The following is a 26,013-nucleotide window of genomic DNA, read 5'->3' as shown; positions in this document are numbered from 1 at the left end:
GCCCCCTGACGGCCTCCCCTGGGACTCCTGCCCCATCCACACACCCCTGCTCCCTGTTCCCTGACCGCCCCCAGAACCCCCACCCCTGACTTCCCCCTGCCACCCCATCCAACCCCCCCTCTCCTTCCTGACTGCTCCCCCTTCCCCATCCAACCACCTCTTCTCCCTGATTGTTCCCAGAACCCCTGCTGACTGCCCCTCACTGCCCCATCCAATCCCCCTCCTTCCTGACTGCCCCCCAGGACCCCTGCATCCATTCAACCTCCCCCCCGTTCCCCACCCTCTGACCGCCCCAACCCCTATCCACACCCCCTGACCACCACCCCGAACTCCCCTGCCATCTATCCAACCCCCACTGCTCCCTGCCCCCTTACCGCGCTGCCTGGAGCACTGGTGGCTGGTGACGCTAGAGTCGCGCTGCCCAGAGCACCAGGACAGGAGCCTGGCTGGAGCCATCCACGCCACCGCGCAGCACAGAGACCGGGTCAAGCCCCAGCTCTGCAGCTGCGCTGCCCCAGGAGCTCACAGCCCCGCTGCCCAGAGCACTGCACCTGCGGCAGGAGGAGCTGAGACTGCGGGGGAGGGGGAACAGCAGGGGAGGGGCTGGGGGCTAGCCTCCCGGGCCAGGAGCTCAGGTGCCGGGCAGGAGGGTCCCGTGGGCTGGATGTGGCCCGGAGCCGTAGTTTGCCCACCTCTGATCTAGACCATCCCTGACAGGTGTTTGTCTAACCTGCTCTTAAAAATCTCCAGTGTTGGAGATTCCACAACCTCCCTGGGCAATTTTATTCCAGTGCTTAATTCAGGGGGACTTTTTGCTCCAAGTCTAATATCATGCTTATAAATTAGTAAAAAAAAAAAAAAACTGGTTGGTAATTTTGCCTGTTGTATTTTGAGGTGCTTTTTATTTTGCGGCCTTGATGATCAGTTTTTTTCCCCAACAACTGCATCAGACTTGAATGTTGTGTCAGCCGTCCCTTTGACATTGTTTGCTCCCCTGGTACGTCTTATTTCCTATGTAACAAACTCCACACGTGCTCCCTGCACGGGGGGCCAAGCTCCGAGGGTGGACGATGGTGTAAATGAGATCACCCCCTCACACTAACTTAGCCCCCACTTGAACAGTGGTTCAACTACATTATAAAGTCACGGAGCGTCTCACAGAGAAAATGTTGCTTTATTTCTCTGCCGTAATTTGGGGCCTGACCCTGCAAAGTTTTACTTAGGCAAGTAGCCCAATGACTTCAGTAGTAATATTGATGTATTGGCAGGTACATGCTCATATCTCTCATCTGTTGCAATTGCTATGTGAACTACTTTAAAACTGAGCAGTAAAGAGGCACATGAGATTCTGGGATAGGTCCTGCATCTTCCTGTGTTTATATGCTGAGAAAGAAATGGGGTGGAGACCAGCTAAGTATGAATAAAAGGCCAAAAGGAGGAAATGAACTAAACAAAGGAATTAGCCACGTTTGAGCAAGATCATTATGACTGATCCCTTTGTGTGCACACGGATTTTTTTATCAATGCAGAGCTGAGCTTCCATGTGAATAACCTCACAGACTTCCTTGTTCTTGTGGTTTGTTCTGAGCCGCTGAGCTGTGTGTAGTTGATTTAACATTTTACTAGACCAGCAGCACAATGCACACGGAAGGTGTTTGCGGTGATTCACAGAGGGGCTGGGCTATACCATGGACTCAGCCCAGTGGATCACTAGACTTACAAGCGTTAGTCAGAAGGTGTCCTGTCCTCTCTCTGACAATACCCCATTTGGAACGCAGCCTTCCGAGTGAAGAGGCCTGTCGGACGGTTTCCCTGGTATGTACATTTGAATTCAGTCCACAAAAGAGCTCTGATACCTTTGTGTGGCTGGAAAAATGCCTGGGAAAAGGGGTTTTTATGTATAACTAAAATAATAGATTTTTGTCCTTTCTTTTGGTTACCATTGTAGATGTTTTTTACAATTAAATCTGGCTCAAGCAAGGGTGATTTCAGTAGCTGGGTGTAAAATAAAACACAGCTAATAGCAACCATTTGGGACACATATTTATTTATTATCCTTTCTTATAACATGGGGAAGTTGCGAGAGAAATCGGATTAGCTGGTGTACTTTTTACAGTCTATAACCTGGGGCCAGGTTTCCTTCTTTCTACTCCTCTCTCTGTTCTTACCCTTCTTTAGTTCTATGTATCTGCTTTTCCAAAAGACAATTTTCCAGTCAGGGTTACTTGTACAACACTGTTTATGGCAATAGTTAGTTTTAAAGCCCTGAGCAGTTTCAGTTTCTGCGTGTCCATTGACGAACTGGCGATAGAACCTGTTGTCTGATGTGTGTTCTGTACCAAACGTCTATCGTTTACCGCTGTCAGAATATTGCTAGATGTATTTCTGAAAGAAACAGGACTTTTTTTTAGTACCAGCGCCAAATGCTGTGGCTAATAGTCGAAGGGCCAGTTGTTATTGCTGAGTATTGATCGGTTGTTTTTTGATAGCACCTGAAGAGATCCTTCTGGTCAGGCCCTCCTAGTACTGCGTGCTGTACACACATGTAACAGACAGCTCACAATTTCAGCACATGACAAGGAAACAGGCAAAGAGAAACAGGAGGAGTCGAAGAAGACAAGGTACCCATGTAATGATCAGGTTTAGTGCAGATCATGTTTAGCTCTCACAGGCTGGATAATAATGAACTCTTCACTGTCCGACAAGCGAAATCTTTTAATATTCTTGTTCAAAAACCCCAGAGCTGAGCTGATCATAGCTGTACATAAAGCAAATAGGTCTGTAAACGGTAGATCTGTGCAAGCTTCAGTGCAGACTCTTTAATGCTGATCTGACTCTGATGTGCTGTAGGGGAGGCTTTGGGGCCGATGTATCCACACATTTTATTATCTTCATTAGCTGAGTTTAAATTCATCCCCGGTGCAGGCAGTTCTCAACAGGGCTGTTGTTAACAACGAGGACTGCCAACATCGTCTGTTGGGTTTGGTTCTCCTCCCCACTAGTGCACAGCTAAGCCAGGTGTGCAGGAACATCTGGGAGCCAGTTCCAGCTCCTGGTTTGGCCCTGCTAAGAGTTAGGGCTCTTTGAGTCATTGACTCTGGGTCCTTAGTGGCACAAAGCCTGCGGCCGTACTTACACAGTGCGGGATTCTACCCGGGAAAGCAGTGACCGTGAAAAAGCTTTAGGGATAAAACATGAGTTCCATTTGCAATGCAGGGCCAAAGGTCTATGTGATCCCTGGATGCATAAACATGGGACTCTTCAAAAGGAGTAGAGAGGTCACTGTACCTCGGTATTTGGCACTGCTACGGCTGCTGCTGGAATACTCTGTCCAGTTCTGGTGTCCACAATTCACAAAGGATGTTGAGAAATTGGACAGGGTCCAAAGAAGAGCCACAAGAATGATTAAAGGATTAGAAAACCTGCCTTATAATGATAGACTCGAGGAGCTCAGTCTATTTAGCGAAGAGAAGGTTAAGAGGTGACTTGATCACAGTCTACAAGTACACCTCTATCCTGATATAACGCTGTCCTTGGGAGCCAAAAAATCTTACTGCGTTATAGGTGAAACCGCGTTATATCGAACTTGCTTTGAGCCGCCAGAGTGCGCAACCCTGCCCCCTCCAGAGCGCTGCTTTACCGCGTTATATCTGAATTTGTGTTATATCGGGTCGCGTTATATCAGGGTAGAGGTGTATCTACAATGGCCTCTTCAGTCTTGCAGAGAAAGGTCTCACGTGATCCAAGGGCTGGAAGGTGAAGCTAGAGAAATTCAGACTGGAAATAAGGTGTCCATTGTTCACAGTGACGGGAATTAACCACTGGAACAATTTCCCCAGGGTAGTGGTGGATTCTCCATCACTGGCAAAGTTTCAATCAGGATTGGGAATGTTTTGAACAGGTCGGCTCTCGGGCTTACGGGGCGCAGGTCTCTGGCCTGTGCGATGCAGGAGGTCTGACGAGACGATCACAGTGGCCTGGGAATCGATGAATCTCTGGACTCAGCACAGTGGAGCATAAACATAGCACAGTCGCCCTCTGACAAACCCCTCCCCACACACACACACACACACACACACCCATGCCCCTTACACGACAGGGGAGGAGAGCAGGTTGCAAAGCCACTGCTCTCTGGCTGGTCTGAGCCTGGAGGCCACAGGCAACTGGGCATGAATGAGAGGACCTCTGAGCCTGCTCTGATGCCAGGAAGGGGGAAGCAGTCTGGCCCTGCATCTTTGTAACCACCAGCCTGCTGTATGCTGCTCTTTCCTCGCAATCTTCATGGCCATTCTAGAATCTGCAGCTGTCCAGAGCGACCCTGGCCCCTCGGCTGCTTGTCACATTGGTCCAAGAGCTCAGTGCAGTCACAGCAGCAGGGTACCGCCTGGCCCAGACAAAGGGCAGGGTAGGTGTGAGAGCCACCTGCAGCGTGCCAACACTGTGCGTCAGAGTCCTTTATCTCTCTGTTTACCTTGGTTTCCCACCTCTTCATTTCCTCCTCTCCGTGTTCGTTGCTCTTTGATATTTGTTTTCTCAGCCTGCAGAAATCGGTGGCTGTGCTGAGGAATTGCAGTAGAACAGGTTCTTCCAATTGACCTGCCTGCTGCTTTAGCCCCAAGCCTGATCAACTTAGGGCAGGTCTTGGAGGGTGGGTGCGGGTGCCATAGGAACACAGCAGCTGCCAGATTGGGTCAGAGCCAAGGGTCACTTAGGCCAGTAGCTGGTCTCTGATGGTGGCCAGCACCAGCTGTTTCACAGGAAGGTGTAAGAACCCTGCAGCAGACAGCTCCGGGAGAAATCTGCTGCCAGGGAAAATTCCCTCCCAAGCCCCAGTAATTAGTGGCTGGCTTATGCCTGGAGCGTCAGGTTTCATGTCTGATCCCTGACGCGGGAGGGTTTTTTAGCACGTACCGTTCTAATTCTGGGTATGCTTGGTATCCATAGAACTGTCCGGTCTTTTTGTGAATCCCGTTGAGCTCCTGGAGGGACTGACGTAGCTTTAATTTACCTCCAGGCCCCGCTGCAGGGCTTGATGAAACGCACGGTGAGGCTGCGTTCATGGTGGTTTGGGTCTTGGCTCCGTGATGGGCACTGAAACTGGACCAAAGGCTGAAAATCAAGGATAAGACAATAGCCACATTCTCAGCCGCTGGGAATCACGTAGCTCCAGCTGGAGTCAGTGGAAGTCAAGGTCTAGCCCAGTGCATTGAGCTGGGGATAGCTGTCTAGTGGGACATGGTGGACCTTCTGTTGAGTCCTGTCACTTGCAGGCAATCCTCCTAGGCCCTGCCTGCCGACCCCTTCTTCACTGAACCAGCTGACCAGCCCCATCAGGGTAGGAGAGGAACAGCAAGAAGGAGCAACTGGACCCAGCGCAGAGAGAACACAGCAGAGCATGTGGTACTGGAAGCCACGGCCCGTGCCCCATTTCCTCAATGGCCCCATCACCACCATAGGGATCAGTGGGTCCCAGATGTTTGGCTTCCAGACCCTTTCCCAGCTCTGGGCCAGATGCTCAGCTGGAGCGGGCGGGCACTGGTCCATTGACTTCCACTAGAGCTGTGCTAACTTACACCAGCTGTGAATCTAGCTGCTTGGCTCCGACCTTGGCCTTCAACCCTGACACTGTTCACTGAGTAACTATTAACCTACCACCGCTGTAAATTCTTCAAATGACTCACATCTCGTAAGCCTTTGGCCAAACATCTTTATGAGCTGAACAATATATATATTTTAAAAAAGCCATCTAGCAGGTAGCATTTGCCTATGGACTAGCCCAGCTAATCACATTAGCCCCCACCCTTATCACAGGTAAAAATACATTTGTTCCCTGTCATTATAAAACAATCCAGCCCCAGCCCTCTTATCAAATTAGTTTCGATGCATTTGGTTCGGTTTTGCCATACAAATATCAGTATTTAACCTCCTCGGCATTCTGCAACTCAGAAGAGCCTGGGATTGATTGGGCCAGGAAGTCTCCTTAGAGACCCATTTGTCAGCCAGGGTTTTCCACACTTCTGCCAAGCAAGATTGCATCCCCCCTCCTTGACTTGCAAGAAGGAAAAAGGTTTAAACTGACCACCCTGAGAGCAGTGGTGCTGACGCCGGAGGGGAGGCTGCCTCCTCTTTAATACACAATTAAGGCCTGAACACAGGCTCACTCACCTGCCTGCGTCTCTGAACTGCCAGGTATTTCTGACGTCAAAAGCAAATACATTTGGCAAACGCTCTGAGCATAACAATGATCGTTTCAAAGCAAATTGCATCTATCTGTTCAGCTAGAAGGCCCGGTGCCGGATCCTCAGCAGGGGGAAATTGGCACGGCTGCATTAAAATCAATGGAGCATTGCTGATTTACACCAGTTGAGGAGCTGGCCTCATTTTTTCCAAAGCTGCACAGTGAATGTGAGAGACAATTCAGGATTTGGGTCTGTCTTTTGTCTGTGCTACTTTTCTTTTGATTTCTTTGAAGGGAAAATCCTTGTCTTCTATGTTTCAGTCCGCTCAGTAGCTAGAAATGTCTAATGCCATGAGCGTGGGTGTGAGCGTGTATCTAAAGCCAGGTTGCTGAGCTGAGGTCATCAGCCTGCCAGGAGAGAGAGAAAAGTGCAGCAGTGAAATGAAAAGGAAAGAAGAGAAAGCGGTGTTTTCCTTGGGACGCTAACCTGAGTTTTTCTCCACGATTGAGAGGAGAATGTGAACATTCATAAACTGGAAAGTGCTGACACTCTGAACCCCTCTCTAAGAATATGCACATTTCATGACATTTCTCTTCCAAAGGACTGACTGCTGCAAACAATATCTTGGAAAGATCCAAGATCTATTCTAACAGGTAGTTTCCTTTAACGTCAGTGTCTGCCAGGAGTCCTGTAAAGGAGGAAAAGTGTTGCCTGGATAATGTTTATTAAGAAATCGATTTGTTCTGGGAAAGGTTTTTAATTGCTTAGCCAAACAATCTGTACATTTCACACCCCCACCCCCACTATCTTCCACAACTTCTTCCTTTCCTCTCTCTCTGGCTAGTTGCTTCCTCTTCCATTGCATTTCAGTGGATCTTCCAAAATCAATCCATACAATTAAAAGGGAACATCTTAGAAATAGTGGGATGAAATGGTCCCTGGGATATTGCAGTGATGTGCCGGGGATTTCACCAGGGGCAGATTTGAGCCAATGAGTTTCATTTGGGGTTACATCAGAGACAAAGGGCACAGACAAGTAAATGATTTGCTGAAAGATGTATTACTTATTGGCTTATATGCTGTTTGTCTCTCTGCAAACCTGGCAGCAAAATCAACAAGAGTAGAGATGAATACACCTTGTGTGAGGGATAACAGCTGGCCAAGGGGAGGAAGCAATTCCCTAGATTATTTTCCTGGGAGTGGTTCGTCTCCTGTTAAGGTAGGATTTGGGGCCAGTTAGAATGGGGTTGTGTTGGGTGTGAAGCCACTGCCAGTGCAAAGGGGAAACGTGGGGGGGAAAAGCCGCCTTGGAAACACTCCTGCCCCTGGCCAAACTCCTAATTCATTGGAAGAAGGAGCTTGATCATTTTATGAAGAAGATGAAAGGACAAGGTTGCCTGTGACAGCAGGGAATTGAACTTGATGGCCCAGAAGGTCCCTTCCATCCTACGTCCTTATATTTTCTGCACCTCCCTTTCCTGGTTTCTTTCGTTGCTAAGGATATTGGTGTGAAAACAAGCACATGGATTTTCAGGGCTCCATCCCCTGTTTTATGTTAGTGGTGCCAGCAGCATCCTGGCTTCTGGCAATACTCACAGCAGGGAGAGGAAATCTCCCCTCACGGAGAACCCCCTCCCCCACATTGTCCCAGAAAAGGCTGCATGGCCCAAAATCTGGCAGTGCCCCGGGAGGGTGGAGTCATCTCCCCCCAACCCCATCTGACTCCCTGGCTTCATGCTCCTCTTCGTAGACACAGAGTTCTGGTGACTCAGTCATGGGCTGGGCAGGGTGGGAGCCCAGAGCTCAGAAAGGCTGAGGGTGGAGGAAGCACACGTTGTGTTTCCAGACACGGCTGAATTGGAGTCGGGGGGAGAGCGAGGAGCTGCAAGCCAGAGACTGAAAGCGGCGTAGGCCCAGCAGAGCAGGTCTGACCGTTCATGGTGCCCGTAGCAGTCTCCAGGCCTAGGTGCTATTCCTGGGACACTGGATCGGTCTCATTCTCCTGCGTGCCTTGGACCTATGCGGCTGCCCAGTGAACTGCAGACAGCTGGGCCAAGTGCCAGAGCAATGGATTGAGGCTCCAAGACAGAAGAGAAGGAGCTGGACAGCTCGGGCTGACGCTTCTGCCCCATAACCCCCTTTTCCTCTTCCGGGCCTGGCTGTGGCTGGCAGCTGCAATGCGGGCCTGGTTCTGATCTCGTGCGCCAGTTTATCGCCACTGGCAGACCGAGCAGGAGGGCTCCCACAAACGGAGCCATTCTGGAGAGGGGCCAGTCTGGCTGCCTAGACTGGTAACTCCCCGGCACATGCGGTGGTTGCCACTGAGATCCTTAGAGCCGTCCATTGGCAAGTACCCTATGCTTCGCCAAAAGGGCTTGACCCAGCCAGCTCCTGGGTGCGTTTGAAATCCGTGCGGCTCCCGGTGAAAAGCAGGACTATTCGTGAGGTTAAGCCTTGGCCCTTGGAGCTCGAGATCCTGGATAATTAGCTGGGTGAAAGTGTGCTGACGTTAACAGCGGTGCAGAAGACAGGCTGAGAGGTTTGTTTCAGGCTTTCAGCAATCTGACCAAACTACCAGCCTTTGGTCAGGGACCAGCAGTTCTAGCCAGGGAACCCAAGGAATTGTTGAGCTTTGTCTTTCTGTTCCAAATTCTCCAGCATCCAGTTCAGACATCTCTGTGCTCTAGTCAAGCACACGGTGCTGGGCTGGATGCAGGAAGCACTGGCTGCAGTTTTGCTGCCTGTGAGATGCCGGAGGTTCTGCATCAGCGGTTCTCAAACTGTTAGTCACGACCCCATTTTAATGGGGTCGCCAGGGCTGACATTAGACTTGCTGGGGCCCACACTTCCTGGGGTAACAGAGCTCGGTCTTCGGCTTCAGCCCCCCGGCCCGGGGTGGCGGGGCTCAGGCAGGCTCACGCTTCGGTCCACCCTCCTGGGGTTGTGCAGTATTTTGTTGTCCGAAGGGGGTCACGGTGCAATGACGTTTGAGAGCCGCTGAACTAGATGATCGTAAATGGTCCTAAATGGCTCGACCTCAGCTAACAGCTCATCCGGTGGACATGCTAAGAATAGGCAGCCAGCTAAAATCTGGCAAAGTCTCTTCAGTTTCCATTGTCTAGCGATTACTGTGAATCAGAGATGGATCTATGGGGGCAGTTCTCCAGTTTCTTGGTTTCTCCCATTATAACAGGACTCCAGTAAAACAAGTCAGGATGGAATTTCCTCCTTTTTCTTTCCTTGAAGGTTGAAGCTGTAGAGAGGAATGTGTCTCCGACATTAACGCCAATCCAGAGAAACACCTACAACCTCGATACTGGCTGAAAAGAAAAAAATTGTGACTTTGGCCCCTGTTTTCCTTGATTCATATAGTCAAGGCCAGTGGCTGGGGCATGAACAATATTTCACTGGAGTAAATTAACTTCCAGAATATTATTATCTCTTGTAAATAAGGGCTTCTGGGGTCAGAAAGCCCCACGGTGCTGCTAACTGCCAATACATTGCTTAACAAATATTTATCATGTTAATAATAAACCTAGATGTGAGGCAACCACATGCAGAGCGAGCGTTGGAGCTCCTTGAAAATGCGGCTAACGAAAAGGCCAATCTTTTGTCCCACATCATGACTTGGGCTAGTAAGCACAGTGTCATTAACTCTTCCTTGGCATGCTTCAATAGTCGCTTCAACTAAAAGTAAAACCAATACAGCCTTGTAACTGGGTTGAAACCCTTTGGCTTAGCAGAGACTTGGGGAGGGACAGAGTGGGCAGAAGGGGCAGTAATTTGCTAAGAATATAAGAACTTGCCCATCCTAAAGGCAAGGTCTTGTGGGTAAAGGCACTCGGCTGGCCGGGGGCTCTGGGCTCATAGCTAGGCCAAGAAGGCAGGGCTTCTCTTTCCCTCCAGCTCATCTCCACTCTCCCTGGGCAATATGGAAGTTCCTTCTCTGGGATCCGATTGTGCATTGGTGGGGCACTCCAGCCCCACACTGATCTCCTGCAGGAATGCAGCTTTGGTCCTTAAAGGACCTATCTCTAGATCTTCGCCAAAGGCCCAGGGGGTGTAGTCCTGGACAGGCTGGTTTCTGGGAGGCACCACCAGCTCTTAAAAAAGCATGTTGGGATGCAAGCAAAATCATTTCATACATGCTCCGAGGGCTGGACGGCGCCTTGTAGGCACAGAACCACATTGGGAGGTGGGCAGTGGAGGCCAGAGAGGCAACGAGCTTCAAGGAACCACAGCGTCTCTGGGCGCTCACTGGCTTGCACTCGGGGCATGCATGCCCCTCTGTGGGGTGCAGAGAGAGGGGCCAGGCCAGGCCCCTCCACACCCACTTTGGGGGGTTGGAAACACTTGCAGTACCAGCCTGAGGACTGAGGTAACGCTCAGCCCTTGCGCAACTATGGAACCATTGTCCGAGTCTGAGCAGGCAATGAAAGATCCGGTTTGCCATTAACTCTTTGGCCCAGTGATTACATGACCTGTCAATCAGGTTATGGGCGGGTCAGTGGAGAAAAGGGAGCGACTCGAGGGAAGGATCTTTTTTCTTCCCTCTTTACATAAAAAAGAAACGCACTCTCCTTCCCCCCAGCCTGGCAGCAGCGGTCATTATGTGCCCGTCAGACAGGAGACACGGAACCTACCACAACTCGGGTATGATATTTTCCAAGGGAGAGTTCACAAAAGTAGCATTTGCTCCTTTAAGGCTGAACAAAGCAGAGCTGGGGGCATGTGTCAAGCAGTTAAAATTAGCCTCCCAGCTCCAGAGCAACCACAAGTGGTAAAGCAGGAATTGAGGTGAGGGATCCGTCCTCCACAGTCACCTGCATTGTGTGTGTCAGATCAGAAGCAGCAGGATGGGGATAGGCGGCAGCACAGGAGGTAAATGGACCCTTTCAGGCTTCCTTTTACCACTGATAAGGGGTTAGCTTTGGAATAGACAGGCCAGACAATCCCATTAATTGGGGACTGAAGGTGCTCAAAGAGAATGGTAGTGAAGGCTTATAGGAGTAGACAGATAGACCATGCTCAATCCCTACGTAGGCAAAACTCCCAGAAAAGCCAGTGGGACTTGTGTTTCAGTAAGGCTAGATAATCTCATCGTCGGGGACAAACACTGATCTTAGTCACTCCACTGCAAATCCAAAGAACTTGGCAGACTTCTGGTGTCACCCCAGGGCAAGTAAGAATCGAATTTGGTCCTGTGTCTTTATTTACAGTAGAAATGATCCTAATGAACTTTAATAACTTCTTCTAGGTATAGGCCCCATTTGGTGGGTAGCCAAAAAAAAAAGTATCGAATATGTGATGCAAAGAATGGAGATCTACATGAGTATGTAATATTTGCTTGTTACTGTTTTCAGTTATTCAAATATTGCGGTTTCTTTGATGGTATTGATTTGTGACAATAAACTTTCCCTAAGCTGTCAAGGCCAAATCTTGCCATGTCCCCACCTGGTGGTTAGCACTCGTTAGGATTAGAAATGCACTTTGCATTATCCAGCTATGAAATGCAACAAAACGGTGATTTGAAATATTCTGTAATGAAGAATGTGCTATACAATTTTCAAGTAATTTTAAAACTCATTATTCTTATTCTAATCGTCAACAGATAGAAAAAAAAATTGATCCATTTTGAAGTAGAACATAAAACATTACTGGCAGGTTCAAAGAATAAGTGGCAAGTAGCCAGGGGTGGTCTGAAAAATGAAGTAAGTTTCAAACAGTGTAAGCTAGTCTCATATAATTGAGCCCAAAATTATAAAAATTCTGAACATTATAAAAATGACTTGCAATAGCTCCAGAAGAACCATCACAGCTGAATCAAGTCTGTGTGTAACTATATATAATGGGATGCTGCTTTGGTGTGACGTCTTGTTGCAAAAATACTCCAGTAGCATTACCGTAGCAATTAAGATCTTTAATCTAACACTCATCTATTGCTTCTGGAGGACAGTTACATTTTCAGATACTTTTTCTGTTTCAGCAGGTTGAGCTGTGAGCGTTGATTAGAGCCCAGATTCCGCTGTCCCTGAGCGCTACAATGAGGTTGACAGGTAAGAGGCCAGAGGATATTTGTCTTTTATAATGATTATTAAGAATGCTCTTTGTTCCTATTCGTTGGGCCTGTTTCTCGTTCGCAGGAAGACTCTACATGACCGTATTCAGCCGGCGGGGGCTAAAAGGATCTACATGTCAATAAGTGTGCAGCCTTGTTTTTAATAACTTTTATACAGTTCAGTCTATTGTCCTTTTTCCAATGAAATCCTCCAGACTGGGGAAGAGGTGACCGTGGAGAGGTTCTTTTCCAGAAGCGCCATTCACATGCAATATCAATGTTTTCTGCAATCATGTTTCCAAGGCAGGGAAAGCACATTGTGCTCCACTGACCATTGCTTTAAAACCAAACCCCAGTCAGATTGATCTGAACAGCTGTTCAATGAGAGCTAGTCACTAGTTGCGGGGGTCAGGAGCCTCCCAGCTCTGGGAACTCAAGCAGGACTTGGATTTACGTGGCTTTTGAACGCCTCAGGTTTACTCTAAGACAGAGAAGAACGTGGGTGATGCTTTGCAGTTATGTAGCATCTTTCGCCCACGGACCTCAAAGCACTATAGAAACGTGCATTAATAGAACCAAAGATTTTTAAGGCCAGAAGAGACATTCTGATGATCTAGACTGACCTCCTCATAGCACAGACCAGCAGCTCCACCCAGTGAACCGAACCCAGCCCCAGGAACACGGGCTAAGCCCCATGAGGCGCATATTATTTGTATGTAAGAATGGGGAAACTGAGGCACAGGGCGACCAAGCGGCTTGCCCAGAGTCGCACAGTGGGCCAGTGGCAGAACGTGACTCCCAGTCTCGTGCGCTCACCACTCGATCTCTTGCTACATGCAGGCCCCATTAAGCAAACCCACTGGAGCTTGTGAGGGCCGTGCCCCGAGCTCTGAACACCCCCGAGCTCTGGAGAGGGTTGGCTCTAGATGTTGTGGTTCGGGCTCATAGCTAAGTAGAACCCACATATCGTGACATTGCTGTTGCCAGAGCACCCCACCTTTACAGCCCCCCCATCCCTTCACCTCAGGGGGGATGAGCAGAACTCCCTTCCCCGCCTTCCTGCCCCTCTGCCGTAGGGGATTTGCCAGTATCTGCTCTTCTCCCCACGTAGCTGTCGGGGGTATTGCTTGTCTCTTCTCTTGCCTTCTCCCTCTGCGGCTGCATGGGGACTGGCTGGTGAACGCTGCTTGGCCAGCCCTCTGCAGCACCGTGCTCTAGGGCCGGGGACGTGGAGGGCAGGCACAACCAAACATCGGTGCTGGTGGCCTACCTAACCCCCAATGCTGTGGCCTACCTAACCCCAACTTGGGCCCCGGCTCCACGGGGGTGGATGTCTGCACCAGTGCAGGACCACATCAAAGGGGCTCTGCATGGGGGCAGAGGTCTGCCCCCCTGGCTCTGACTACGGGGGGGGGCTCTCGGGAAACTAAAGAAAGAGAGTCACGTTTTACTTCGCCAAAGGTCGGAGGAGAATTCTACCAGGGACTCGCTTCCTTCTCGGAGAGTGACCCGTGGTCCCCGGCAAGCAGCGGGAAATGAGCTCCCCCTGGCCCTGGCGGGTGGCTGTGCTGCTCCCCTCTCCAGAGCGCTGCGACTTACCGCGCTATTCTCTGCTCCCATTGCAGGGCTGATCCGGATAGTGACCGTGCTGTTTTCGCTGGGCACCACCTGGCTCTTCGTACAGACGTATTTCAACACTGGCTGGAAGGTCGTCAGTCTGCGGAGCTGGCTGGGTACGGTGATTTAGCAGGACAGCTGGGGCCAATCTGGAATACGTCGGTGGCTTCCCTTTTGAGGAAATAGGGGGCTCCATGGGATCTGTAGTGATATTGATCCTATCAGCCGCCGTGGTCCTGCCTCTGGCTGGACAAGGTATTCTGCCGCCCGTCCCCTCCACGGAGCCCATTTACTCGGGGAGCATGATTTGCCTTGTAAGATTTCGCATCCATCTCTGCAGTGGGTCTGTGTGGACAGCGGGCTCGCCACTCTGCTTGCCCACCTAGATCACCTGCACCGAGTCCTCCAACTCTGCGTCATGTAATGCCCACAGCGGGGCCATGGGAGTGGCACATAGGGCACGTCCGCCCAGCAGGAAAAGACCCGTGACAGCAAGTCTCAGAGCCTGGGTCAACTGATTGGGGCTTGCGGGGCTGGCACTGCAGGGCTATAAGGAGCAGTGTAGACATTCTGGCTTGGGGCACAGATGTTTGCCCCTGCCCGCACTGGCTCTGCATCCAGGGCATCCGGTCAGTTTATTCCAGGATTAATCATCTTTTCTCATTTACACTCATGGACGTATTTCTATGAAGTGGGTCTCCCCAGCCGGCCCCGTTAATCCAGAACTCTGGGTTGGGCTTTGTTTAGCCAGACCCCCGCCTTCCTCCTCCAATGGCTTCCTTTGCTGCCCAATCCCTCTTTCGGCTCGGCAAAGGGGCGGAGGGTTTCAGAGGTGTAACGCTGCTGTTTGTGTCTCCCCAGGTTCCGATCCTGACCTGCCCAGTGAGTATACGAGTGCGCCGTTCTCATGGCAGCCGCACAGAGCTCTGAGAAGTGCTGGCAGAACGAGGGAGGCAAAGCAAGGGGTGAAATCCTGCCCCGCTGAAGTGCCTGGGAGTTTCTCCGGTGACTCCAGTGGGACCAGGAGTTCAAACCCGGGGCCTGACTTGTTGCCAAAGATTCACACCAAGGCCCCAGTTCTGCCCCCCTTATTGCTGTCAAGTGCCCCCCTCCTAGGCGAGCCGTCCCACACGCACTAACTCCAGGCTGGGTGTCTTTGCACTCTAGCTCACACCGAAGTGCTGGGCTGGACGTGGGAATCCCTGGGCGAGGTTGTCTGGCCCATGCGATGCCGGAAGTTAGACTAGAGATGCTCAGAATGGTCCCAGGTGCCCCTGCACGACAGCTCATGACAATCGCAGTGATAGCAACAGCCTCTGCTCGACGGACATGCTGTGTCTGTGACTCGCCTGCCTGTTGAGACAGCCGCTGGGGGAGGGAAGCAAACCCCTTCTGGACGCTGCCCTCGGCTAACGATTACAAACGATTCACTCTGAACAAGCATCATACAAGCCTGCACCAGGGCCTGCCTGATTCACCCCCTCCAGATACACCGATCCCACGTTAAACCGTCAAACGGACTCAGCTAAACAAGCCTTTTCCTCAGCGACCTCCATTTCACTGGCTACTGGAGCTTACCCCAGCCCGTCTCTTTCCTTAGAGATGCTGCAGTTATTTCAGACACCCTTTTCTGCCCAAAAGAGTTGCATGCCAATATCAGAACAATAAACTCGAGTGGTGCTCTGCCACGGGGATGCCCCCACCCCCCCCTACAACTGTGCAAGGATGATTTCACCCAGTGCCCCAAACTCTGAAATCTCTGCTCAGGTTAGATGCAAACGCCCTCTGGTGTCTAGAGAAACTGAGTCAGTCCCCTCAGGATTTGGCCCATGTATTTCAAACCCTCGCCAGATTACCTATGTTAAGAAATGTCCAAAGGCTGCCTGTGCAAGGCCGTACAATTTACAGTCTGCTCTTCATTCCCTTCAGAGACCCAGCCCCTGCAAAACAAGTGTGGTAATCACAAAAGTTGTCCCGAAAACACTTTTGCATTTAAAATCTCGAGTGGAGCAGCCAATGTTGTTGGGCCGTCTATGTGCTTTGAAAATACGATGTAAGTACTGACCCAAAAGGCCATATTACACTGGAGGTAGGAGGGACTCTCTTGGGAGAGGACTTGGGGGTGGGCTGAGCAGCCTTGAGGGAGGAACCTTAGCAGCAGCCAAGCCTGGGGAGAGGGATTCAGCCACTCTTTGTTATGTTGTTAATTTCTTTGCTTGATAAAGGCAGACTCAGGCAAGGGACAAGTTTGGACCCTACACAGTAGGTGGGCTGTGCTTGGGAACCAGCGGGGAAAAGCGCCTGCTCACAGAACAGGGGAAGAAAAAACTGCTGGGTAACAATGGTGACAGGTATAGGTATAAATGAGGTTGAAAATCCTTTGACAATAGGCCTCCCTGCTGCTATGTTCATGACTATTGCAGCTGGCCTAAAACGAACCCCGCAGATGCCCTTTTCGAACGTCCCTTTGGACGGACATTGCTAGCAGGATGCTACTTGCCGTTTGATTCTCTGTGCTTTATTTCCAGTATCATGAGTGGCGTGAAGAACAACGTTGGCAGAGGGTTAAACATCGCACTAGTAAACGGTGAGTTCTCAGAGTGGGAATCATTCTCCTTTGTACACAGGGTGCCCTGTCCCGCACCGACTGCAGTGGGAAGATCGCCGACAGCAGGGCTGCAAGCGCCGGCCATTTCGATGCATTTGAGCAGCTACTTATCTCCATGAGTGACTGCGGCAATGGGAGGGAAATGATTGTATCCGTGAGATCAGTAATGACTCCTGGGGCTCTAGGTTTATAGCTAGTTACCTATTTAATTAACTAATGCTTGCCCAGCAACTATCCCAGCTAGTGGAGGTCAGCCCAGGTCCAATGACTTCAGCTCACACCAGCCGCAGATCTGGCGCTTGCATGGCAGAGCCTTAAGTAACACTCTATTGGGCCCACTCCAGAAGTCCTTCGTCAGGCAAACTCCTGTTGAACAGCGTTCACTCCGTTTTCATCTAGTCTTGCTGGGGCAGGGACCTCAGGGTTTGGCCCCTTACTGGCTGCTGACCAAAAACATATTGATTCCTGGAGTAAACCTGCCTGGCCATGTAGCTTTTCTTTGGACTCTCCCTGTGAGTCCCAGCACCCCCTGCTGAGTTTCCCAGAGTGGGCAAAATCACTGGCGCGATGTCAAATTTGGCACAAGCCCCAGAAACGCAGACCCACCCTGCTGGCTGGGCACTGAACAGAGCCAACTCCCTCGTCCTGCCAGTCTCCAGAAAGATACTGGCAATGAGAACACGGCTGGGAGGTTCAGAGCTCCCACATAAATAACGACCCCACTAAACGCACAGAGCTTTAACCAGGCGGCTCCCCAGCGGGGAGGAAAGCAGGCTAAGCAAGCAGCGCCCTGGCAGAGTTAATGGAAGCGCTCGGGTATCAGTAGGTTTGCCCTGAGTCTCTCCTACTGCTGGACATTACACGGCACCCCCTTAGGATGTAGCAGGAGCTGAGGCATAAGCCACTGGGGCAGACAATAAAAGGCACCGTAGCTTTGTCTCTGCACTAACTGGCTGTCCTCAACCCGAGAACTGAATTATCCGGTCAGCATTTCAGGGAAAGGGCCCAGCTCCGGCTGCCATCCCCCCCAATGGGAGCTCAGCTCGGCATCTTGAAGTCAATCTGACAAAAGGTGTCTCAGGTAGAAAGAGAGACCCCGGGGGCATCACTGTTACTCTGCCAGGGTGGTTAGACTGTCCAAGAGCCTTCAGTTCCCGCCTGGTCTAGTTTGTTGCTGCCCGACTGGGAGAGTGGGCAGCGGTGTGATAAAGACAGAGATGGAGACAGCACGAGCCTGGCTACAGACACCACAGATGGTCAAAATCTGCCCACATGTCCCCCTAGCCCCACACATGTCAGGGGGTCGCATGGGTGTCAGAGCAGAAGTGGGTCCAGTGAGGAGGCCAAGGGTTTAACGTAGGGGGTTGGTCTTAGGGAACCTTGCATTCCTCCAACGTACTGAGAACCTTCCCTGTCATTTATTAGCAGCATCTCTGCAGATTGACGGACTCTGCGGGCTGTGAATTTTGCACTTAATAATTCCTAGGAATCGCTCAAGCAGGCCTGGGACAATCCCCACTGAGCTTTTCCTAACAGAATTGTGTGAGATCAGCACTCCCCGCTTTCCTTCTGCCGCTGTCATTTCTCCCTTTGGCAGCTCGGGCCATCTCCCTCGGATCGGGGGTGCTGCCATTGCCTGAGTTCATGTTTTCATTCCACATTATGGTCCCAGTCCTGCAATCGGTGCCCCCAGTTCAGACCGTTCTGGAGCCCCATTGGGTGTCCCCCTCTGTGGCACAAGGATCTGTTCTAGTTGGTCCCTTTTGTTGGACTGGGACCTAAAATGAACTGATGGCCATTCAGCCGGGTGTCACTTATTTTAGCAGCTCCGCTCACTCATCAGCACTAGATCCTTTCCTGACTACTAGATGGTTGTGCTGATCCCATCGCTCCAGTCATAGGCAGCGTGTCCTTTACAAAGTGCAGGATTGCATCAAGGAGCCATTCTGCACATAGTCCACTGGATACATGAGCTGAACAGGACTAAACAAGGCATTTCTGTCACAACGCTTACATTATAGAAAGTAATTGCTCTATTTCATTTGCCACCTTTAGGAACAAACGGCCAGCTCATGAAAACAGACTTCTTCGACATGTATTCTGGAGGTAGGGCTTTGCTTTCACTAAACACTCAGCATCTACCAGTGCTTCCAGAGCATTGCGAGCAGTATTGATAACTAGCTCCTTCTACCTTCTCCTCTGTGTTTACTCACTAGTAAAATGAAGTGGACCTAAGCAGTGCTGCCAACTCTTGCTATTTCTTTTGGTGTTTTCCTTAAAGCCCCTATGCCTGGAATCATGTTATTATGTGAGACTCTCGGGGTTTATTTATTTTTTTTAAAAAGGACATTTCTGGCCCTCATGGCTGTGGAGAAAAGCTTGAAAACGTGCCCCCAGATGTCTTGATAGACAAAGCACATAAAAAGATCCAACTTTATTATTTTTAAAGCCTTATGATTATTAAACCAATGAGACCTGACTCATGGTTTGTGAACACTGAGGTTTGGCAATCTTGTTTATGTCGCCTGTTTTCTTCCCCTCCTATCACAGAGTAAATTACAGATTCAGTGTATGGAGGCTAAGTAGCTTTCTGCATTAATCACATCCAGCTAAAAGCATGTTTAAAAAACAGTCTTTATCTTCCTATAGAAACTCCTCTCGCTCTGCTCACATGAATTATTCTGCTGGTTTGAATGGGATGACTCTTGTGAGTGAACGGGACAGGACTGGGCCCACGTTTTGTGTCATGTAGACACTGCAGTGCCCAGATGCCAGCTCTTCTGAGACATGTCTCTAGCAGTTGGCCAATCACAAAGCACAGAGTCCGTGTTGTTAGTGCGGTAAGAAAGCTCATCTGTAGGTTGTAGGCTGAATCCCAAAGGATCTGTTCTCTGTCAGGAACGCCATTGCTCAGTGTCTTCCAGCCAGAGACCCCAACCTGCAGTCCAATGGGGGGAAATCACTTAACTGCCACCACACTATTTGCTTTCAAACATGGTTATTCCACCTGTCAGTATCCGAGACACCAAATTCTGCATACAGGTACACCGCTACTAACCTATTGCAGACAGCAGAGGGCAGGATTGGGCATTGCCGGGCCAGACCCTCAGCTGGTGTCAATCAGCGTAGGAATGTTAACAACCGTGGAGATGCACCACGTTACACCAGCTGAGGTGTTTAATTTTAAAGCGATGTGGAAATAACAGAGGGACAAGTCACTTACACTCTGCGAGGGCAATTCACGCTGTGCGGGGAGACAGCACTAGGGACAGGCACCACTCAGAGGGGCTTAACTGGCTGTTGGGGCTTGTTTCTGGCCTTCTGCATTGGATGCCTATCACTCTCGGGGGGTAAGGGCTCGGTGTCTCCCCTCAGCCCTCCTGGACGTCTGGGTGCTCAGCAGTGTACAGGATTAGACCCATCCTGCTCAAGAGCTAAAGACATTGCAGTTTTCGGCGAGGTCCCTAGACAGAGCCTTATACTGAAGAATCTCAGGTGACTAGAGTAGGTACCGGTAATGGTTGCAATGGAGTCACAGGGGGCCAGCTAATCTGCACCAACTTGATGTCGCTAACTAGGGTCTCAAACATGCACCTCGATGTTCCATGTGCCATTAATCTTAATTTCCATTGCTACCACCAGACTCATGCTAGGGAAATGGAATTCCACAGTAACCATAGATGCCGGCTTCCATCGGTTCTGCTGGCAAAGACGGCTTTCCATGCCAGGGTAGTGGGAGAAAATAGCTCTGCACCATGGTGCCAAGGGCCCAATCCTGAAAAGCGCAAGGGACCTTCTGCAAATTGCTGAGTGTCTTTGAACCCATTGAAGATAAAAGGCGCTGAGGGGGCCTGCTCCGATCCTGCCCGGAAATGTGGAGAAATTAATTTTCAGCTGGTTTTCCTCAAGGCAGAACATTCTGTGCGCAGTTGTTGTGTGTCTGAGGCCCAGTCATTAACCCACTCCATGGAACAGCCCAGTGGGTATGTGAGGGGGGGCAGTTGTCTTTGATCCTAATGCGTTTAGCCCAATCGCTTTTAGCTGATTGAGCAGCAAGGCGGTATTTTATTAATTAGCCGAAACGATGCTGTGTGATGAACTTTGATTTAAAGCAGGTTGGATAGGAAAACTATAAATAATACTTTACAGAAATGGGCTGCTTTGGCTCACAAGGGAAACCCAAAGGAGAATAATTGAAAAGGAAATTATTAGTGGAATTCAGACACCATCTTTCAAAAACCATAGCCTTTCCATATGGTCAGGACCTCAGGATCCGAGTAGCTAGTCAAACAACTTCAGGTACATTGCAGTAAGATCTCTGTGCAATATTTTTCTAACATAAAGCATGATTAAATGAAACCTGTCTGCATGTTATGCCAGGCAAGTGTAATTGTGTGGAAGTTACATGGCTGTCTATTGTCTGAAACAGGTCTGTTCTCTTAACGTCAATGTGCTGCGAATTCAGTCTGACTTGGAAAATGCTGTTGTACTCTATGGGTGTGTGGTGTTTAGATGCTGCATGTGATTATTAGAACTGGGAGCACTGGCTGCTGGGAGTCTGAAAGGACAGGAAACAGGAAGGATCTTGGAGTCATCATGGATAGTTCTCTGAAGATGTCCACATAGTGTGCAGAGGCGGTCAAAAAAGCAAACAGGATGTTAGGGATCATTAAAAAGGGGATAGAGAATAAGACTGAGAATATATTATTGCCCTTATATAAATCGATGGTATTCCCACATCTCGAATACTGCGTACAGATGTGGTCTCCTCATCTAAAAAATGATATACTGGCACTAGAAAAGGGCAACTAAAGTGATTAGGGGTTTGGAACGGGTCCCATATGAGGAGAGATTAAAGAGGCTAGGACTCTTCAGCTTGGAAAAGAGGAGACTAAAGGGGGATATGATAGAGATATATAAAATCATGAGTGATGTGGAGAAAGTGGATAAGGAAAAGTTATTTACTTATTCTCATAATACAAGAACTAGGGGTCACCAAATAAAATTAATAGGCAGCAGGTTTAAAACAAATACAAGGAAGTTCTTCTTCATGCAGCGCATAGTCAACTTGTGGAACTCCTTACCTGAGGAGGTTGTGAAGGCTAGGACTATAACAGTATTTAAAAGAGAACTGGATAAATTAATGGAGGTTAAGTCCATTAATGGCTATTAGCCAGGATGGGTAAGGAATGGTGTCCCTAGCCTCCGTATGTCAGAGGATGGAGATGGATGGCAGGAGAGAGATCACTTGATCATTGCCTGTTGGTCCACTCCCTCCGGGGCACCTGGCATTGGCCACTGTCAGTAGACAGGATACTGGGCTAGATGGACCTTTGGTCTGACCCGGTACGGCCGTTCTTATCTTCTTATGTTCTTAAAGAGTGGGGAGGAGTTGAAGAGACTGGGTGAGAGTTACAGAGGGTGCAGCAGCTTCTTGGTAAAGAGGTTTCCACTGTAAAAATAAAGTCCTGTTAAGTTTGTTCGTACCTTGCCTGATTGATACAACAGGATGAAATTCTCCTCTGCAATTCACGCTGAGGGCTCTCCCAGGACCGTAGGGGGTACAGTGCTTATGCTGGGGTGAATTTCACCCTATCCCTGTACAACATCTGTTGGGAAACTGGTTGTGGCTGGGTACCAGGCAGGGCCGCCCAGAGGATTCAGGGGGCCTGGGGCAAAGCAATTTCGGGGGCCCCTTCCATAAAAATAAGTTGCAATACTATAGAATACAAATTGCCCCACTTGCTCCCCCTTGCCCCCCCCCACCCCCCGGACGGCCCTGGTACCAGGTCTGTTAGCAGAATGTCTCTGTTGATTTTCTTTTCTTTACCAGATATCAAGCTGCTACTGGACTTCCTGAAAGCCATCGACAGTGGCACCATAGTGATAGTTGCCTCCTACGATGACCCAGCAACAAAGTAAGTACAATCCAAGGAGGTGATGTTTGATTTCCAAGGGCCAGTCCTTCACCCACAGAGTCAATGGCAAATCTCTTGTTCGGTTCCGGGGTAGCAGGATCAGACCCCAAGTCTATCCAGACAGTCCTTGCATTGCAATCAGAACTGGATTAGGATAATGTGCTCTACAGGGAGCTACCCCTTCAGACCATTCAGAAGCATCAGATGATGCAGAATGCAGCTGTCTGCTTGCCAGTCACCATGTGTCAGGGGGAGAACACATCACGCCATGTGTCGGGGGGAAAACACATCACACCATGTGTCAGGGGGAGAACACATCACGCCATGTGTCAGGGGGAGAACACATCACGCCATGTGTCAGGGGGAGAACACATCACACCATGTGTCGGGGGAGAACACATCACACCATGTGTCAGGCGGAGAACACATCACAGCATGTGTCAGGGGGAGAACACATTACGCCATGTGTCGGGGGAGAACACATCACACCATGTGTCGGGGGAGAACACATCACACCATGTGTCAGGGGGAGAACACATCACGCCATGTGTCAGGGGGAGAACACATTACACCATGTGTCGGGGGAGAACACATCACGCCATGTGTCAGGGGGAGAACACATTACACCATGTGTCGGGGGAGAACACATTACGCATTACACCATGTGTCAGGCGGAGAACACATTACGCATTACACCATATGTCAGGGGGAGAACACATTACACCATGTGTCGGGGGAGAACACATCACACCATGTGTCAGGTGGAGAACACATCACGCCATGTGTCAGGCAGAGAACACATTATGCCATGTGTCAGGCAGAGAACACATTATGCCATGTGTCAGGCAGAGAACATATCACACCATGTGTCAGGCGGAGAACACATCACACCATGTGTCAGGCGGAGAACACATTACACCATGTGTCAGGTGGAGAACATATCACACCATGTGTCAGGCGGAGAACACATCACAGCATGTGTTAGGCGGAGAACACATTACGCATTACACCCGTGCTCAGAAAGCTGCACTGAATGTCCAACGAAGTCCCCCAGGAGCTACGGACCATCACGAACCTCCCCACCTTCTGCCCCAAGTGCAAGACCTGCCATCTATAACAAACATATAACAGGTGTATTACCCAATCATTATAAACCTTATAACGATATGGTTTTAAAAACTCCAAACCCAGCACTCCCCTGTACACACTTCTCCCCCGGAGGAGACGGTGAAGGAACAAATAGGTGACAGACGTTGTGACAGACGTTCGTCATGTTGCTTAATGCCCAACGGGAAGGCTCCGCTCTACGCTGATGAGCATGTCGCACTGATCCAGACCCTGACTCGCAGGGCAGTGCGGGCTTCCCTGGAGAGGGTGAGGGAGCTGCCGCCCAGCTCTCCCGTTTTCCTGCTTCTTAGGCTGACCGATGAAGCGCGGACGTTATTCACCGACCTGGGAAGTAGCCATGCGAGCAAGCTGGCCTTCCGAGACAACTGGACTTTCGTAGGCGCGAAAGGGCTCAAGGATAAAAGCCCCTATGAACAGGTATTTTCCCCTCTCCCCCAAGAGTAAGCCTGTGGCCTTGGTTCGTATTTGGGCCGCTTCTGCCTGAGCTGCTACCATTCAGGCTGCCCTGTCGCCTGCTGGTATTCATCTGACTCGGACAAATTCTTTTGAAAAAGTGCCCGGCTCCGGCTGTAGTTCAGCGAGAACATGTGGCACACGTGGGAGCTTGCGCTCCCTTCCCTTGCACTGCTGCACAGCCGCACGGAACGGGGGAACCCGCCGGGCCTCGCATGCCAACAGAACTCAAACGTCCCCTTCTGCTGCCCAATTCCTGTGTCCCACACTGAGACCAGGCGCAGGGCTGAACGCCAGCAGGGCTCTGTTCACACACGTGCACTGGAGAAGCCAGGGCCATAGGGAAAGTGTGAGGCAAAATGCTTCTGTCCTAATTCCAGCAGTAGCCAAAGCTGCTGATTGGCAAGCCGCTGCCCGGGCCTTGCAGTGACCGGAGCTGTGCAGGAGCAGAGACCGGTCCCGAGTGCCCCAAGGCATGACTGTCTCCTCTGTATTCCCCTCTCCACGTAGCTGTGTGCTGCTCCCGCACATACAGTCTGCACAGGCAGACGGGAGCCGGGAGCCACTGCTGTTCCTTCCAGCACACACTGGTGCTGCTTTCACATGTGTGGGCAAAAATGTATAGAGTCAGAACTGGGTTAATAATTCTGTAATGGCATAATCTTTATACCCTACGTGGTGAATGGACAGCACCTGAACTTTCTACACTGGGAGCAGTTCTCTGCGCTGTCTGCTGAAAATGTACCCTTCATCTTGCATATACAATTCACTAACTAAATGGCAGGGCCACTAAAGGACAACAGCCTACTACCGCTACCAGCTAATGGAGCTTCTCCTTTAGCTCAAGTGGTAGAGCTCTGTGCTGCAGGGCTGAACATCCATGTTCCAAGCCGTGCTGACAATGCATGTAGGGGAGATGACATTATACCCACATTATACTGATTATCTGTCGTCTTGTAAATCTGACATTCCCTTCTGCCATGCCAAACCCCTCTGCTTTATTTCTTTTTCCCTCCTCCAAAGCACTTAAAAAATGAAGCGGCAAAAAACAAATATGACGGCTGGCCTGAAGTCCTGGAAATGGAGGGCTGCGTCCCAAAGAAGATGGATTAGCAGTGCGCTGAAGTCAGAACAACGTCCGCATCGAGCCTTATTTAACAATACATTCCTGTTTGGCTGGCAGAAGGCATTTCCGACTGAATCCGGCATATGGACTGATCCCCGCTCCAGGACAGCACCAGCCAACTGGCTGTTTTCAAATCCTCAGCCAAATTACACCGGTGTCTGATTGCTGCTTTAAAACCCTGTAGGCGATGGTACTACACCGGCTACAAAGCCATAGCAAATGTCTACGCTTTCAGCCTGCTGCTCTATTACATTACTCAGGCACATGTTGAGGTGAAGGCAGTAATGTCAATATCAGGCATTTCATTTTCCTGTCTGTCTCAAAACAAGAAGTGCACACCACCACTTGGGAAGAAATTGCTTCAGCTTCTGCTTCTTGAGTTGCTAAAAGTGATTTTAACAGTTTAAATCCTCCCACGTTGTTTCCAAGAAAAGAGATCAGAGACCAGGGGGCTTTTCAGCCTTGCTGACAAAGGCAGAACAAAATCTAGTGGCTGGAAGTGGAAGTTAGATCAATTCAACCTTGAAATAAGATGCCGTTTCCTAGCAAGGAGGGGGATTAAACATTGGAACAACTTGCTGGGGAGGTAGTGCACTCACTGTCACTTGGAGTCTTTGAGACAAGTTTTGATCTCTTTTTTAAGTATACACTTTAACCCAGCTTCTAGGAGAAATTTGAAAGCATTTGCGGGTGGGGGGGGGCTGGATATCATGGTGGCCTTGGAATGTGGGAATCCTATGACTCCCCCTGTTCGTTCCCTTCCTTCATGGGCCACGGGGAGGCCAGGAAGCTCTGCACTGCCCTCAGTGTGCTCATAACCCTTGCAGTTCTGCATTATGAGAATAACTGTAATCAAATCTCATGCTTCAGGGCTACAACCGGTCACCTGCAGTGGTCAGGAAGGGATCTTTCTGCCCAGTGAACAG

General features: G+C 50.1%; 1 protein-coding gene across 3 annotated transcripts; it reads left to right on the top strand.

The window, feature by feature from the left end:
- The first annotated feature begins 1,640 nt into the window (after positions 1-1,640).
- On the top strand, positions 1,641-25,666 carry FAM3D (FAM3 metabolism regulating signaling molecule D). Of its 3 annotated transcripts, none has more exons than XM_054034840.1 (10): positions 1,641-1,815; positions 12,166-12,235; positions 13,863-13,970; positions 14,716-14,736; positions 15,784-15,907; positions 16,383-16,441; positions 18,518-18,568; positions 22,296-22,380; positions 23,799-23,925; positions 24,985-25,666. In XM_054034840.1, the coding sequence occupies exons 2-10, from the start codon at positions 12,223-12,225 to the stop codon at positions 25,072-25,074; spliced, it is 678 nt and encodes a 225-aa protein (XP_053890815.1). In that variant the 5' UTR covers positions 1,641-1,815; positions 12,166-12,222; the 3' UTR covers positions 25,075-25,666. The 3 variants fall into 3 exon arrangements, with proteins under 3 accessions (XP_053890815.1, XP_053890816.1, XP_053890817.1); XM_054034841.1 differs by having other exon boundaries at positions 1,642-1,815; positions 12,169-12,235; XM_054034842.1 differs by lacking the exon at positions 1,641-1,815 and adding an exon at positions 7,377-7,398 and having other exon boundaries at positions 12,169-12,235.
- The last annotated feature ends 347 nt before the right edge of the window (positions 25,667-26,013 follow it).

This window comes from Malaclemys terrapin, chromosome 7 (genome assembly GCF_027887155.1).
Source record: "Malaclemys terrapin pileata isolate rMalTer1 chromosome 7, rMalTer1.hap1, whole genome shotgun sequence".
NCBI lineage: Eukaryota > Metazoa > Chordata > Testudines > Emydidae > Malaclemys > Malaclemys terrapin.
The sequence above is the reverse complement of the archived record's forward strand: the minus strand, read 5'-3'. Positions and strand labels throughout refer to the sequence as shown.

Bases quoted from the DNA above. Each gene is read 5' to 3' on its own strand.
- FAM3D (XM_054034840.1), top strand. The intron at 13,971-14,715 runs GTACGGTGATTT...GTGTCTCCCCAG, and splicing joins CAGTCTGCGGAGCTGGCTGG to GTTCCGATCCTGACCTGCCC. The intron at 16,442-18,517 runs GTGAGTTCTCAG...TGCCACCTTTAG, and splicing joins AAACATCGCACTAGTAAACG to GAACAAACGGCCAGCTCATG.